At 37.3% G+C, this 17,155-nt stretch overlaps 1 protein-coding gene across 4 annotated transcripts in view; it reads right to left on the bottom strand.

The window, feature by feature from the left end:
- The window catches only part of LOC114156125 (metastasis suppressor protein 1), a 55,804-nt gene that overhangs the window by 11,459 nt on the left and 27,190 nt on the right, over positions 1–17,155 (bottom strand). For all 4 annotated transcript variants that reach the window (XM_028036368.1, XM_028036371.1, XM_028036370.1 and 1 more), the window contains exons 4-8: positions 6,870–6,954; positions 6,060–6,151; positions 5,869–5,943; positions 5,184–5,195; positions 84–241 (exon numbers count right to left, since the gene is read on the bottom strand). In XM_028036368.1, the coding sequence (XP_027892169.1) occupies positions 84–241; positions 5,184–5,195; positions 5,869–5,943; positions 6,060–6,151; positions 6,870–6,954 (422 nt within the window). The remainder of the gene's footprint in view (positions 1–83; positions 242–5,183; positions 5,196–5,868; positions 5,944–6,059; positions 6,152–6,869; positions 6,955–17,155) is intronic.

The raw sequence follows: 17,155 nt of genomic DNA, 5'->3' as shown, positions 1-17,155 counted from the left end.
TGTGGAAACTCTAATCTCTCTTCAAAAAAATTCACATCGAACGATTTTTTGAAAGAATAAACATTTTTGAAGGCATCACTGACCACGACTGGCCGCAGCATGGAGACAAAAATGCAGAAACGGCTTCTTTCCTCCACTAACGCCCTCCGCACCGCCTGCTTCTCCGTCTCCTCCAGCAGCAGGTACTTATCGCTGACGTCCTGCATGGCGCTGTCCAGCTGGGGCTGAAGGTCTCCGCGACCTAAACACACAGATTTGGGTAGACACAGCTATAATTCATCATGCCGCAGGAAAAGCTAAAACATGCTCAAACGGGCTGTCGTCTACTGTGCTTTGCATATTAATTACCCTACGGCTTTTTATTACATTTGGTCAAGTTTTAATCAGAATTTTAATAGGAATTTATATCCTACACCAACACAAAGATGTATTTAATTCTGAAGAAGGATTTTTTTTTTCTTTTTTTATCAAATAAAAATAATAAAATTCTGGCATACATAGGCTTTACCCCTTCTCCTTTGATATCCCTAAATAAAATCCAGTGAACCAATAGTGTTTAACAAAATACCACACAGCTGCTTAATTTCCCTGTAAATATTTACTTTGTTTAGTAAGAAACATTAAAACCCAAGAGCTAAAGTTGTACAATGTAATTAAAAACATCATATATTTAAAGATAGTTTTGAAATAAGAGGGTTGTTTTTTTTTTTTTAGAATTTTTTTTTTTTTTGCCATACATTAATTATAATAAAAAAGGGGTCAAACTGCTCAAAAAAAATGAATCAAGAAATATAAAAATATGAAAAAAAGAAGCTAAATGACAGTCAAACAAAGATCTTGATTTTGGATCGAATTCTCTGTGTAGTATATAGCGACATTTTATCACGCTGATGTCATCATAATTAAGATGAGGATTTAATGGGTAGGAGAAACAAAGAGGAAATAAAGAGGGGGTGGACAGCTTCAGGCAAACCACATCCAGTTTATCATCCAGCTGTGGGATCCAGTTTCACCGTTCAGAACTTCTGCACAGATCTCTGTTCTCACACTACAAGCACTTCAACGGCTTCACAACAATAAGAGACTCCCACTAACCAGTCAACCACATCACAGATTCAAACAGCCAATCAGATGAGCTGGGAAAACAAACAACTGCTGGAGTCCAATTAAAACACATTATTAGAGGACTGCTAATAATCTCTGCAGTTTTGAAGAAGAAAAGGAAACATAAGGAATTACTCAACTGCTTTTGGAAAACATCTGGCTTGATATGTTTTTATGTGAAGCATGCAGCCAAACCAGATTCATTTGTAAAGGGACAGAGTGTAATGTTCTACAGAAGACCAGATCAGATTCATCTGCATGCTCAGACTTCACTCTACCAGCTACTGTAACAGGATATGTGCCATCATGGAAGCTTCCCCTTTAGGTGCTGAAGATGATTAATTTCAGAGAGTCTGTCAGTTATGTTGTCCTCAAAATCCCCTCTGATAGCAGCATATTTATGATCCTGCTCAACACTACAGTCAGTTTATTCTCATCATGTCTACTTCCAAACCACAAGCTTGCATTAAAAGATTTCCATGTGTTTGGTTGTGTCCAAAAACACATGGAAAAAAAAAACTGGTTTAAAGTGACAGTTTGAAGAAGGATTTAATCTAAATGAGTATTAATTTACAGAGAAAGTAGCTTTGGTATGAATGTTTCATTAGTCTTTTACTTATGTCTTTATTTTTTGGCATGGGAGTGGTTACCAGTATCAAAATATATCTAGCTCTAAAAAGCTTAAGATGCTTCAGTCATATTGTTCCTTCAGCTCAAAGTTATTTTAATGAGATTCCAGAGACAGAGCCAAAGTGACCAAAGTTTTCTCCAGCAGCTAATAGCAAAGTATTTTTACATTGCCCTGTCTCCACCTTTGGGTCCACATTGATGGTTAACTGGCTGAAAAAAGGGCTTTAAACATATTATCACTCACATGGAAGAGAAACTCAGATGTTTGGAAATAGATGGGCAGTAACAGCGTGCAAAATAAAGGAGTCTATCATCTATTAAACAGTATATAATTGTTATAAATAAAACTAATACATTCAATATGTTCAATTATTTCTGTAGTAATACCAGTCACTATTACATAACACTAAAATCAAGTTATACAATTTCATTTTTGTGCAAATACAGTTGCCTCATATGTTGCCTCTATCTAAATATTCTTTGCAGGGGTGCAAATGTGAAGTAAGGGAGCATATTTTTGTGAATTAATGGATTAATGATTTATCCCATGTGTCATTTGTGAATTAAAAGTATGATTATAAAATGTAAGCAAAAAATATATTTTTTCTTTTTTTTTGGAGGGGGGGGTATGACCAATTCTTTTCAACTTTTTTCTTTATTTAATGATTGCCAGACCATTTTGGGATGAGAGTTCAGTGCTCTATGAGTGCCCCCAATTGGTCAAATAATTATCTGAATTACTCAGAAGATGGGTTTAAAGCAGCAGGAATGTAATTTAAAGTCAACTATCTTTAAACAATAACCATCTCCCACAATGAAGAACAGCTCTTCTGCTTTCAGTCTATCATGGGTTTGTTCACAATGAAAGATAAAGTGTGAAATGCTTGTCACAATGTCCTAGAGCTCAAGTTGCATTAAGTTGCCAACACATCCCATTTAGTCCACTAATTTTATTACTCACTGCAGCTTTTGTTTGTTTCTTGCACCAGAAAGGCTTTACTTTTTTCTCCTTTAAGAAATCCAGCCTTCTGTGTTTGATGGCAGACATAAACATGTAATTAAAGTTCTTCATTCCTCCAGCGAGGTCCAAAGCCAGCTTCTGTGGTGAGGCTGACTGATAGAACCAAAGTCTGTCTCCTTCCAACCAAACTTTTCCAAGCAGATGCTTCAGTGATAAACAGAAAAAGCCTTGCTTTCAAGAGACGGAAATGGGTTTTTTTTCCATGGTTTCATTAGTTTTCATCATTTCACCTCTCTTTCTTCCATTTTCTCCTCTATCCATTCTTCCCTTTTGTGTTGTTCATTACAATCTAGCCAAGAAAAAAGCCCAGTTAATCCATTTGAGAAAGCACTTGCTCAAATTTCAGCTTATATTCGGTTTAGTGTGGTGTTTATGGAGGTGGGTTTGAGAATGTCTCATAAAGGGGCACATCACAGGGCGCAGACCTACCGAGAAAAAGGTTTTGGACTCCTTACAGCTTCCTTTATTCCTGTTTTTGTCACACTATCATGTTTTGGATCAAACTCGTTTTTAAATTTCACAAAGATAGTTTGAGTAAATACAAAATACCAATTATAAATTATGATTTGAGATATTCATACCAACCCAACCCGTTGTGAAAACTACCCCTTAAGCATCAACAGGCCTCACTTGTTCCTGATAGGATCAGAGTTCACGATTCAACAATAAAAGAGACACGGGGCAAACACAGCATTCACAGGAGATACTTTTTCACAACACTGTAAACAGTTTCATATTCTGTATATGAGCAATTAAAAATCTTTCAGAAGAGAATTTAAACAATCTTTGATATTTGTTTATTCACTTTCTTACGTAATATTCATCCAATTTTATCAGTTGTCTCTCCTCCCATTTTTGTTCTTTGAAACTCCCTCTACTCTTAACATTCAAAGCCACGGCGAAGGGAGTTTCCTCTCGTGCACCAATAAAGCCTGGGAGTGACAGAGGATCGAAGTGGCTTGACCACATCTGAGGGTCCTCTGGGGTCAACCTAAGGTCCTGTTTATTTTCTTCACAAGTCTCAGTTAAAACAAGTCTTTTATCATAAGCTTTTGATTTCTGTCATAATGCAATCCATGATTCAGACTGAAATTACATGTAGCAATTGCATTGAACTTTTCCAAATCCTTTCGCTCATCAGTATCGTGGCTTCGTTTGATGGATTATTGGGGAAGTTTAAGAGTTTTCAGAAACTGTTGACCTTACAGAGCCTCCAAATTATGAGGTATCGAAATACGTTTTCAAGATACTGACTTGAAAACAGCATCTTGTTTTGCTCAGGCAAAATTTCACTAATCCTAAGCCTTCAAACGGCTCATGAGGAGTACAGTTGGGGAGTATCAGAATAAATCAGCAAGACTGAGATTAGTTATTTAGGTGCTGGCCAGAAATAACTCTGTAATGGATGTCAACATTTACCTCTGGCCCCTTTAGAGAATAATCATCTCCACAGAATTGAAACAACATGTTCTTTACCCTCACAAACCAATTTTAGAACGCACAGTTAGTTGTCATGTTTGCCATAATAAAAGCTACAGAAAAATCCAATAAGATGAGATCAAAGAGTTGAGCTTACCGGTTATTTAATGGAAAAATCAAATAAAATCAAACAACTAAAATATTACTTGTGACTCAGACCAATAAACTGATACTTGTCAGCTTGACAAGTGTTGAGAAAAAGATTTTAAAGTGGAGAAATAAAGTCAAACTCTTTGAATATGCAGCACAAACAAAAGCTTTGAAGTATTTAGTATGAATTCAGGCACATCCTGCAGCAGCTGCTGCTAAATATGCTGCCGCTGTTGAAGTCCATCGGTAAGATGATTTAACAGCACGTCTCTGTCAGCTCTGTAATGTTTTCAAAGTGTTTACTGTGTGGAATTTCAGTGTTTCCTGTTAGGTTCTGCTGCCCTTCTATGTTATTATGTGTTCGTGTCATTCACTCTTATGGAAGTCATGGTAAGTTTTATTGAAGAAGCAATAAAAAATGTTTTTCAGTAAAGAATCTTGTTTAGCATAAAACTGGGCTTTGTTGTGTTCAGGGCCTCAGCTTTTGTGAGTCACAAACATTTAAACAGCATGAGAACATTTTTTTTTTGTTTTTTTTTCTCCCGCGTTAACAAATGTGGTCTGGGGGAGATTTATAAAACCAAGACATCAACAGAGGGCTGGAGATGTGTTTGTTATTTTACATCTCATATTATGACTGTTGATGTATTTACAATCTTTCACCTCCTCTTTGCAGAATGCCGTCATGATATGTTCCAAATAAATCCCTGGTTATAAAACTGAGCTGAGAAACTGAGCTGTATAAACAAAACTAAAAAAGAAGAGGTATCATAAACATAAATAGTCTGTCTCTTTTTAACTGAACAACCTGGAAGAGTTTAACAAGATAAAAAAGAAATATTACAAACTGTTAACTTACCGAAAAAATCAGCTGTATAAAGTTGATCATGTTGGACGGGGGGGAAGACCAGGGAAGAACGAGAACAAACAATGTGACATTGATACATAATGTCAGACTTTAACATTTTATTAACTGATATTTTCCTAATCATTTCACTAAATAAAATATTGCCAGACATTATGGGTCAGTATCAAGGGATACCAAGGTTGTAAATAGAAAAGGTTTCAAAAATCAAAACTTTTTTGTTGTTATTTTTTCAATTTCCTTTCATGAAATTTCAGAGACGTACCAGAGAAAGTAGAGCTACAACCAGCTGGATAGAGTAACAGTGCTTTATACCCTCCCATGTAATTGGTGCTATATAGATAAACTGGATTGAATAGAACTATAGCTTGGAAACAATGAGTTTCTTATCTGTAAAGCAGCAGAATGCAGGCTGACTAACCAAGTAGATAGTCTGACTAATCTGTTAAATGTTAAGTCTGCATAATACTAAAAAAAACAACATTATCTGAAATGATTATGTCAGATTGTTTTGTTGCATAAAAAACTTTGTTTTACATATAAACAGAGTTCAAATTATTATTTTTTATTTAAACTTTTTGAGAAAGTTTAAATAAAAATGCCATCTTCTACTAACCATTGACTAAATGACAACTTTTACTTGTAAGCTTAAATAGCTAACAGAGAAAATAATACAAACCTTTCTTTGCTTTCTTCTGCAGCTTCAAAGTGTCTGATGATCTCTTCTTGATCTCCTGACGGGCTTTTTTATACTCTGTCAAGTGACAATTGCACACAGAAAAAAATTGAAAAACATACCCAGTGTTTGATTCTTAGTGTCTCATGCAAACTAATTCAGAGGAATACAAGCAAGAGTGTGCTTATGAAAACCTTTGGCATGGTCTTTGTCCAGAGTATTGGCCACTCTCTTCCACTCCTCCATCTGCTCCTGGAGAGGGTTAATCAGGCAGTCCAGAAACACCCTGGAAACACAAACACACTGTTACAGCTGACAGCGTTCCAGAACAACACTGGAACAAGATTTATTTTACATTTGTTCCAATGGAAAAGAGTTAAAGGTTTAGAGTTAGTCAATTGGAAGATCAGTTTTATGGAAGATTTGAGTGCGAATTTAAATGGCTACCAAGGAGGATCAGAACATCTACATCTGAGGCAGTAGATGTAGGATTTACATGTAGCTATACAACAAGTATTTTAAATCGTTGTGTTAAAAAAATAATCGTGCTCTTGCTAAAGTCTCTTTGCTAGATTCCAATTTAACGTGTTTCTGAAAGTACCTATTCAGTCCTAGAAGTAATTATTTTCTAAAATATCTTCACTCTCTTTGACTTTTAACATTACTTGGATAATGTTTTTGGTTTCTTTTGTCCTGGTAAAATCTATAATTTCATCTTATGAAAACCTCAGGATCAGCAGAGAAGCTGAAGGACAGCCCACATGGTATGTAAATATTTTGCCCGCTTCTACCTGACTGACTCTCTCATTCTGAACTGTGGGACATAACAGACTCACAGCCATCACACATTTTTGAGGAGAAATTTATTTAGGAAAAGCAGGAGAAAGACTAAGTGTAAGATACAGTAAATTACCATTATGCAAAGTAAAAAAAATGTTTTACTTTTTATTAGGAATACTATGAAGAAGATGGTACCCATTTATCACACACTCGTATCTACTCACATGGAAAACTGACGGAGCTTGGCCTCAATGCTGCGATGCCTCATGCACATCCTGGTGAGCGCTGAACCGATATCCCTGGTCCCTCCTGACAACAAAAACAGTCTGTCAGCTTTAAAACCCTACAACAACTGATCAACCGTCTTCAAATAAAAACTATACAGACAAAAAAGATATTGTGTTGCATAGCAACATGATCATTAGATATACAACCATTGTTGTATTTGTGCTATATTTTCACATAAATATTGTATGGATTCCAAAAGTACACACATACAAATGATCTCATTTCTACCCATATATATTGACACCCATTCATTTTAGTAACTGCAATTATGCCCCACACCAAACACTTACCCTAACCATCATAGCCCCAAGTTAACCAAAATTTATTTCACACAGTACCTCTAAACCTAAAAAAGAGGGTCCAGTGCAATAGGACCTGGTTTGGGCCCCTATAGGGCCATCGCTCTACAGAAGGTTAGTAAATATAGTAGAAACAGTGCTATTTCTACCATATTTGTAAACAATATATTGTTTATAATGTTATATAAACAATACATGCACACACATGGCAGGGAGATCACTCCCATGGAGGGTAAGCTATAGCTCAATGCTAAAGAAGCTGGCTGTTAACAACGTGTTGTCCCCTGCATATCAATAGAAAGTAGAGTGGAAGAAAGAAATTATTTAACACAAATGCACAAGCATTGGGTGTAACTGCAGCATTGTGAGTTGCTTTTGAAGCAAAGCTTGTTTGAGTGTTAAGGTGTAGACTGCAGCCTGTATGGTGGGCACATCTGTGTGGTGGCTCAGCTGCAGTTGTCATGTTCTTGGAGGTAAACCAATCCATCTGAGGGGAAAAAGAGTTGGACTTTTAGTTCAGTTGACCCATTTTAAATTAATGTTTAATTTGGAAATCCGTATCCTAGAGTCTGAATAAAGAGCGCAGAGGCACAGAAGTTGCTTAATGTCCGTTGTGACGCTTCCACAGCTGGTGATGATTTGAGGGGTCTACTGTACAGTACATGTCATCAGATGGTTTTAGTCCACTGTGTTTTGTAAAGTCTGAAGTCAGAGAACTTCACGGTTCCTTTTGTTGACAAGCTTTATGGAGATGCTTTATTAACTTTCTGGAAGGACTTGGCACCTGCCCACACTGCCAATAGCACCAATGCATGCTTTAATGGCCGTCTCTGGGCCTGACAGGCCAGTAGGCTGGCAGGAGTATCTCCAAGAGGAGAGACATTAAACCCAACAATACAGACAGGCTTCTTGATGCTACAATTAATGCAAAAGGATCAATAAAAAACTGTTCAATAGCCTGAATTAGTTACTAATCTTATGTAATGTTTTAATTTTCTGAGGAACCAAATTTAGGTTTTCATTAGCTGTGACCCCTAATCAAAGTAAACAAAAGTAAATATTTGAAAAATATCAATTTGCTTGTAATGGATCTACAGAATAGAGGATTTTACTTTCCAATGTAAGTTGATGTAATAACATAATTTAGTTGATGCAGTATACCTTTATACTGTTTTGGGGTTACATTCCTTTTGCATATGTCAGAAAGTTAAGTAATAAGAAAGTACATACATGAATAAATCCCATGTTATGCAAAATAGTGCAGGATTCCCATTAATTCCAGTTTATGGAAATGATTTTATAATGCTGCTGCCAGATGGAAACCACAACTTGAAACATTCAAGATAAAGAATTGTTAATGATAAATCTAAGTTGTATTGCAAGGCCATTCAGAAATTTGTGCACACTGTCTAGCATAAAACTATTTACAGGTCTGCAATTCTTAATATATTATATTATAACACTGCTAAAACTGCTCCATAAAGAGTCAGGTAACAATATCCAACATCATTCCATGTTAAACCTCTGGATTTGAAGCAGCTTGTACAGAAAACTTAAAACAAGTTTGAAGAGAAGTTTCAAGTTTTCACTCAAGGTGCATAAAATTGTCTGTTTTTTTGGTATTAACGTGCTTGGCAGGTTACTTGTTCCACAGATCTCTGAAAAAACAACCACAGTTCTGCGGATTAAGTTCATCTCACTGCAGTCTCTCCCTCCATGTAGTCCCACACCGAGCCCAGGACTCTGAGCAGGACTCGATGTTTGGGCCAGACCATCTGCTGCAGAACACTTTGCTCATTTCTCCTGTTTTCTGAATTATAATCCCTGCAGCTTGTGTGGCTCTCACTTAGAGATAATGTAGACTTTATGTTAAGTTATTTGTTTGTTACTCCTGATGCCTTCAGATCTTTATACCAAAAATCCTGAGTTTTTTTATTTTTAATCAGCTCTCATCACCTTGAATCATTGAGTTTTAAAAGATGATATGGATTTTTAAAACTATTATTAATAAAAAAATGAATCAAAACATCCAACGAGGTGTAAAGGTTTTGTTGAAGGACACTCCAGCAGGGTGGCGATAGATGGAGTCTAAAATGATTCTCAGTGCAGCAGAAGCTCCACAGGCACCTGAAAGGGCCCAGATGGCCATCCTCTCTCTCCCCCTGACAGGACACTCCCTCCTGGGGAAAGGGTCTCTCCATCTCTGCTTGACAGACTAGAGATCCAACAAAAACACTTTAGCATTTACCAACAAGATGCTGGCATTGCTACACACTTGAGAAGAATTTTACACGCTCACCTCCTTGTTATCTAAACTCAGCTATTTATCTTAAATGACAATTAGCCAGATTTCATTTAATCAGAAGCAGATACGCAGCCTGAGTCTTACCAAGACACATGCTCAAAGTTGCTCAGTTGTGAACAAACTCGTGTTGTGTAGGGCGTGGTGATGAACACTGCAATGCACCAGTGACTCTTTTTCTCTTTCCTCTGGTCTTCCCTTCTTTCCTCACATCTTCCTCTTCCTCCCTCTAACACTTCTCTGTCACACCCACTCTGACTCTCATTTTCTCTTCAGGACCTCTGCCTGTCTTATTACTGCCCGTCACCGAGCAGACTGTGTTAAAATATAGTACCACTGTAATGCTGTCAGCATGGATGACCAACTACTGAGATTTTTATAGTCCTGATGGACCTGATTGATGCGGTTCTAAAAACCTTGTTGGTTTAAAGTGTAAAATGTTCACCTGACATCTAATTAGCTAAATCAGACTCAACGTCAGTGAAGATTTACCAGCTTTCATTCAACTGAAACCAAATATAACAGTTGATGCCCTGAAACGATGAAGCTGTTACAATGAGAGAAACTTGAGCCAAAGCTATCACTGTCTGTAGAGTCACTGGAAAACCAAAGTAGACCCTTGCTACTAACCAATCAGCAGCAGTCATGACCATCTCTACAAAAAAAAGGAGCTATTGCTGCCAATCAACTTGGAAAAAGGCAAGGCAAGGCAAGGCAAGGCAAGTTTATTTATATAGCACTTTAAAACAGTACCACTGACCAAAGTGCTGTACAATCACAAAATTAAACAAATAAAAACAAAATTAAAACACATCAAAACCAACAATGCAGTGACGTAAAACACTCTATATAATACATAAACATACCCAGATAAATACAGAAAAGCAGCATCTCAAACCGAATCAAAGGCCAACCGAAAAAGGTAAGTCTTAAGAGCAGATTTAAAAATTGCTAAAGAGGGGGCCTGTTTTACCAACATAGGTAAAGAATTCCAAAGTTTGGGAGCTGCAACAGCAAACGCCCTGTCTCCTCTCTGCCTCCTGGAAGTCCTCGGCACCTCCAGGTTCATTTGGCTCGCTGATCTAAGAGCTCGAGGAGGACAGTGTATATGTAGCAGCTCAGAGAGATAGGAGGGAGCAAGGCCATTTAAAGATTTAAATACAAATAAAAGAATCTTAAAATGCACTCTGAAATGTACTGGCAGCCAGTGCAGAGAATATAAAATCGGGGTAACATGTTCTCTCTTCCGCGATCCAGTTAAGAGCCGAGCAGCCGCATTCTGGACCAGCTGAAGACGGGACAAAGAAGACTGGCTGACACCCACATATAAGGAGTTACAGTAATCCAGTCGTGTTGTAATAAAAGCATGGATTAATATTTCAAAATAATCCACTGGTACCATATTCCTAATCTTAGCAAGCCGCCTCAAATGGAAAAAGCTCGTTTTCACAACGGCACTGATTTGTTTATCCAACTTAAAATTTGCGTCCATTACAAAAGCTCATAAGAATGTTTAAAATTATTTGAGGGCTACAATTTTACAGACATTGTTTAGCAGAGGAAAAGATTCAAGACAGATTGTAAATCTACCAAGCAGTTGATGTGCACAGAAAACAAAACAAAAAACAAAAACTGACAGAATCAAAAAGGCTTCAGCTTGCATGTTAAATGTTGGTTCACCATCAGACAAACAACTTGATTGGAGGGTTACTAATAGAAAGAGTCTAGAAGGATGATCTGAATAAAACACAAGACTTGTTTGGAGAAAACTAAACATGGAATATTACCCTCATCACTTCAGCCCAACAGCCAGGCATGGTGGTGGACGGGTGATGATAGGGGGTCCATCTCACATTTCAGTCCACAATACGGAATATGTGATGATTTCTTCGTCTGTATTCTGGACTCAAATGTGAGACCATGTGCCCAGCTGAAGACTTACCGAGACTAGATCTTCAGTAGAACAAAGACCCCAAACACAGAACTAAATCTACAACCGAGTGGCTAAAAAATGTCCAGGCCTGAGCCAGACTGAAATCCTTTGACTGGACCACTACAGAGCTATGCAGAAACAAGTCTCCAAGCTATTCAAGTTATTGTTGTTAAACATTGTTTTTTCTTCCATTTCTAAGCATTTTGGCTTAGTAAGAACCTTTTTTTTTTTTTTTTACCATTTCATAAATCATGAAAATGATGCGCCCCTTCTGAACATGTAGCACTCCACCTATGTTGCTTTTGTTCTGAGTACATTATATTGACTTTAATGGCAAATATAGATATGCTATAGCATGCTATTAAAAGATTTGAGTCTTCCAGAAAAAGTTTAGTATTTTAGCTTTGGTTTTTGCTGTGTTTTTTTGTTGCTCTCTCAATGGGCCTCCTACTGAAAAAACTGAAAGCATGAATGCCCAGCACTATTTTTTACAGCCTGAGGGAGAGTTTTCAAACCTCAGGGTGTGTGCATCATACGGTCTATCAGTTGTCCATGCACATTTCTAGCCACTTTAGGTACAAATCCAACACATTTTAGCCTTTTTCCTGTTCCTGCTTGTCCTCCTTCACACAATCTCTCCCCTCAGTCCTTTTCACACATCATCTGTAACTTTTCCCACTTTTCCCAGATCCTGCTGTATCCTCCGTTTTCTTAATGCTAAGAGGGAAAATGCTTAGGGAAACCTAATTTGTGCCAACTTCCAGCAAACAAGTTTGTGGCCAAGTAAAACTGCCTGACCCAACACCGGACCTCTCAAGCGAGTGTGTCTGCATGTTGAGAAAACACCCGTCTGACCCAATTCAGTGGGACAGAGCGGCATTTCTTTCTGACCTGCAGGCACAGATTGCTCTCATCTTTGCTGTATCTGCAGAAATGTCGGACAGGAGGCTCTGCAGCAGCTCGTCTGCACGCGAGATCAAACCGGGTCGCTTTCGAATTTTCCAAAGAAACTCAGGTTGTGACAGGTCAAATAAATGAGTGTTTAGAAAAGAAACAAGGTCTGAAGAAGAGAACGAACTAGGTGCAGTTCAATTCAATTATTCAGAAAATAAAGATGACCCCAAGTGAGTTATACTAAAGTTTAAAAATTCACTTTAACAATTTGTGTTTTAAAGATTTAATTAGTTATTATTGTACTAAATATGGCCTAATGCTTTTGTTCCCATAAATTAGCACATAATAAGTTGGAAAAGTAGGACACTACTGAGTAATTACCTGATTAAGGCAAGAAGACAGAAGATCTGATGCAAGCCTTCATTAGAATACAAAACATATCAGTCTGTAGGAGAAGGCTAAGTGGAATGGAAGCTCATTTTTCCTCATAAATATTCTATTTTCATTTCCATCCATAAAGCAGCGGCTAGTTTATGTCAGCTTTAATCAGCCGTTGAAAAGGAAACATTACAAACCACCAGTAGGTGGATTTTCCAGTGAGTGCTATAAGGTTGGAATAATTTGTAATCAATCTGGAACAAATTCCCAAAGTTATTTTTTGGGGGGTTTTAGTAAGTTTAGTTTTGTAAAAGATATATTGTTGAACAGCTAATGCTGTGTTCAACTGGAGACTGAAAAAAAAAGTGAAATTTTAGTTTTGATACATTTAATGTATGAATGAATCACCAGTAAGAACCAAGAGCAAAAATAAAATTCAATTCATCGTCATTCTACTGATGAAATAACTGGAACAGACATATGCGTCATCATTCTGCCTAAAAACTCATAGAAAATAGCCAAATCATCTTCTCAGCTTAGCAAAAATATCACATGTACTTTCTTACTTAGCAAGGTCAGACATGAAAATGGTTATCTCTAGAATTGTAGTTTTCTACATGTTATGTATTCTAGATTAAATGAATGTCACTCATGCACACAATAATACCTTTTGACTCCCATTTTTTCTCAAATAGCGCATGTATGCGAGGTTGTTAAATCAGCATGTATGAATGTAGTCCTTCAAGACAATGTAGTTGCTTTCCAGTGTTAAAATTAAGTACCTTAAATGGCACTGCTAATGATTGATTAATATAAAAAACTAAGTTTAAATTTTCAGTGGAACATTTTCTAACACTCATGGTGGAACTAGGTACTTTTCTGAAACCTAAATCTGATGTTAGAAATCTTAGGTAGCATTTTCTGCCATCTCCAGTCTAGAGGGTTAGAACTTTGTGGAGTTTCTTGTGGAGCAGAAACAGGCCATCAGGCCAAGTGAGCCAGGATTCAGCCTTAATGTTTCAGCATGCCTCAATGTTTCTGACCGCTTTTTCAAAGACAGCAGGGCTCTGCCGACTGGCCCTGAAGATGGGATGCTGTGGCGCACCAGCCTGGTGGTGCTGTGTACAGTAGGTGACCTGGAATATAAGACGGGAATTTAAACCCATCCCTGTCCTTCCGACTGGGATGTGAACTCAGCCATCACATTCCCATGGGAAAAACTCTGCACGAACGCTGGTGGAACCAGGCTGAGGAACTGGAGCAGCTGAAGCTGCAGCCCAGCAGGAGAGTCACTAAATCACCAGCCTCTGCTATCACACTATATTTCTTGTCTAGCTGCTATAGGGAGGCTGTGGCTGGAGAACTATTTTTAGGAAATGGAGCATGATGGAGGAAATGAACAGAACAGGAAAACAGGAGAGGAAAAGTAGGAATTAAATATTATAAGAACAACAATTATAGAGAACAACGAAACAAAAACCTATCACTCAGTGATATGAGAGATTAAAAACAGACCCCAAAACACCAAAAACATTAATCATTGTCTAACTTTAAAGTTGATAAGTGCAAAGAATTTTGGAAATGACAACAGTGATGCAATAGCAAAGTAGCCCCTTAAAATAGGAGTGAGCATTTATCACATCTTTTAGCATTTATCGTTATAAAAAAGTTACGAAAAGAATTCTGATTTATCATGTCACAAAAAAATTCAATTATTGATGTTTAATCCCCCAAACTGTTTGTATTGTTGGAATTGTTAGTTTTACTATTTTCTCCACTGTTTGATGACTGTATCAATAAATATCAATTAATTTGAAAATATGATTAAATGCAGTTTAAATGTGCAGCTTAGTGACACAAATCACACTTCTTTATGTGCAGTCACATCCATACAGCTACCTTAAAAAGTAGTAATAAATCATTCTTATTGTCACTTATCACAATGGTACAACAGAATATTGTGATAAAACATGAAAACCATATTGCCACCCCTTATTTAAATCAAAATTAGTCTAAACATGTTATTAGCAGTGATGTCAGATAGAAAAATCTCCACAAAAGTGGAACAAAACAAACCTAAACTCCAGCTTTAGAGATGGCTGAACAGCCGCCACAAGAAACTGATCAGGTGACAGCCGTAACTCCAACTAGCGCTTAGTGTTGCCTGCTGGTTGCATCAGTCAGCATCTCTGTCTCTCCATATAGACAAGGTCACTTTACGGATTCAGTAACGCATGCTTCACATATCACCAAGCAGCCCAAGTGCCACTTTGTCACAGTCGTCAATCTTTTTTTTTTTTTTGCAGAGGTACCATATACCAACTTCCAGCCGATTAGCAGCATGTCACAAAGATCATATTTAGCCATGATGGACAGACGATGTTACGTATGAGGAGGTCAAGAGCATAATTTTACATTTGTGCCAAAATTCAAAGGGTTGCTTTGCTCCTTTTATTAGTTATATTAGTTCACATCCTCCTAGAAATAGAATTCCTTGTGGTTCATCCAAGGCCAACAGGGGGTCGCAGAGTCCTGGAATACCACACGCCGAACCAGGGCGGGAGAGCAGGCCAAGGATGCCGGTCAGTGAAGGTTACGAACCTAACATGCCTTCTGCATGAGTATGTGTGTGTCAGTGTGTGTGGGGGGTTACAGTAGGGTTACATTCATTGAATGTTGCTCTAGTGAGTAACTCCCCTCTCTGATAGCATACTAAAGCTGGAGTGTTGTGTCAGTTTATTGCAGCTGGGATTTTACCCTCACATACCAGCACTGCTCTGATGATGAAACCAGAAATATTTCAGTATTTCTTGTTTTTAAAGCCTTTCTGATCTCTAAAGACATGTTTCACCTTTCACCCACATATCTGCTGGTATATTTGGTATCCTGAGGATAGTACAGAGATGTCATGGGCAGCAATGACTGTCAGTCATCTGCAGTAGGCCAGCTGCTGCCCTGCCACGTCGGCTGCTGCGACCTCAGCTCCACAGGATGCTGCAGAAATGCAAAATGGAGATGAAAAGTCTCCTAACACTAAAAGAAAACACACTGACATGGGATTTTCTTTGAAGGTGCTGTAGTTAATATAAAATAATATGAATCTTGATTTTAAGTTAATACATACAAACATGTACTACACTATAACCAACTCGGTATGAAAGACATTGTTCCAAAAAAAAAAAAAAAGGTCAGAAATGTAGAATTCTTTAAAACACACACAAACCTTAATGGTTGATTAGCAATTCATTGGTACTACAGTAATTTACTACAGAGTAGGACTCAACTGATTAATTGTTGAGTCCGACGATTAATAGTCAATTATTAAAATTATTGTCAACAACAAATTTAGTATTAATTTAATTAACTGGAGTATTTAGTCTGAAAAAGGGCAATTTTCTGAAAGAACAATTCAAAATTGTATTTAAAGCCAAAATGGTCTGAAAATATATTATTTTATTTAAAATAAAAAGCCTTTGTCTGTGAATAAAATGTTCTACCCTGAACTTCTCAAATTACATAGTTTTAACTCCACCTGATTCAAATTCTATTGAAAAATATCTCCTATTGAACACCTTTTACTTTCCAATTATTAATCCATTGATCCAAAAAATAGTCCACAAATCAGTCACACTGTATTGACGTTAAAGTCAAACAGAAAGGCCTAAAATTTCCACATATTGAAAGTATTGTTTTTAGCTGCAGGTGATCAAGCGTTCAGTGAAAGATTTTAGGCAATAAAATGTTTATCTAAAAAAGAAACTGAATGTTCATTTGCATCTACTGATGCATTTCTGATATTGTATAAAAAAGGTTTAAGTGGTTAAATTAAAAATCTGCCAGCTTTGTTGTCTGATTAATCGACCAATCAGAATAATTGTTTAATCCTCAGAATCTTTAGAATAATGGACTACTAAAACAATCATTAGTTGCAGCTTTGCTATACAGTATTTAAAAGTCAAACTACAGCTGATCTCGCCATTACATTTTTGACAGAGGACCTCTAGGTGTTGCCATCCAAACATCTTAAGAATCAGAGAAAATTGTTATTTAAAAGTTTTATTCAATATCTGGGGATGAATTTCAACAAAGACCTTCTAACATGAGGAGATGTCTTGCATTAAATTGTGCTGACCTTTTGCATAATGCGCCCTCTTAATTCGTTTATGTGCCTTTGAGCTTTTGGAAACACAGAAGCAGATTTATAAGCTTTCATTGGACTTTGGGTGAATATTTCAGGAGCTGTTCAAAGATGGGATCATCAGTTCAGTTATTTTGTCCTCCTGGCAGCTGAGAAAACATGCTGAGCGACTTAGCAGCTCAGGAGGAGGACACTGAGAGACTCAAACCATCACAGCCGTCAGCCCTTTCACACAAAAACACACAATCTCTTTACTCCCTCACACACTAAGCTTGTAA

The sequence above is a fragment of the Xiphophorus couchianus genome, chromosome 13 (assembly GCF_001444195.1).
Source record: "Xiphophorus couchianus chromosome 13, X_couchianus-1.0, whole genome shotgun sequence".
Classification (NCBI taxonomy): Eukaryota; Metazoa; Chordata; class Actinopteri; order Cyprinodontiformes; family Poeciliidae; genus Xiphophorus; species Xiphophorus couchianus.
The sequence above is the reverse complement of the archived record's forward strand: the minus strand, read 5'-3'. Positions and strand labels throughout refer to the sequence as shown.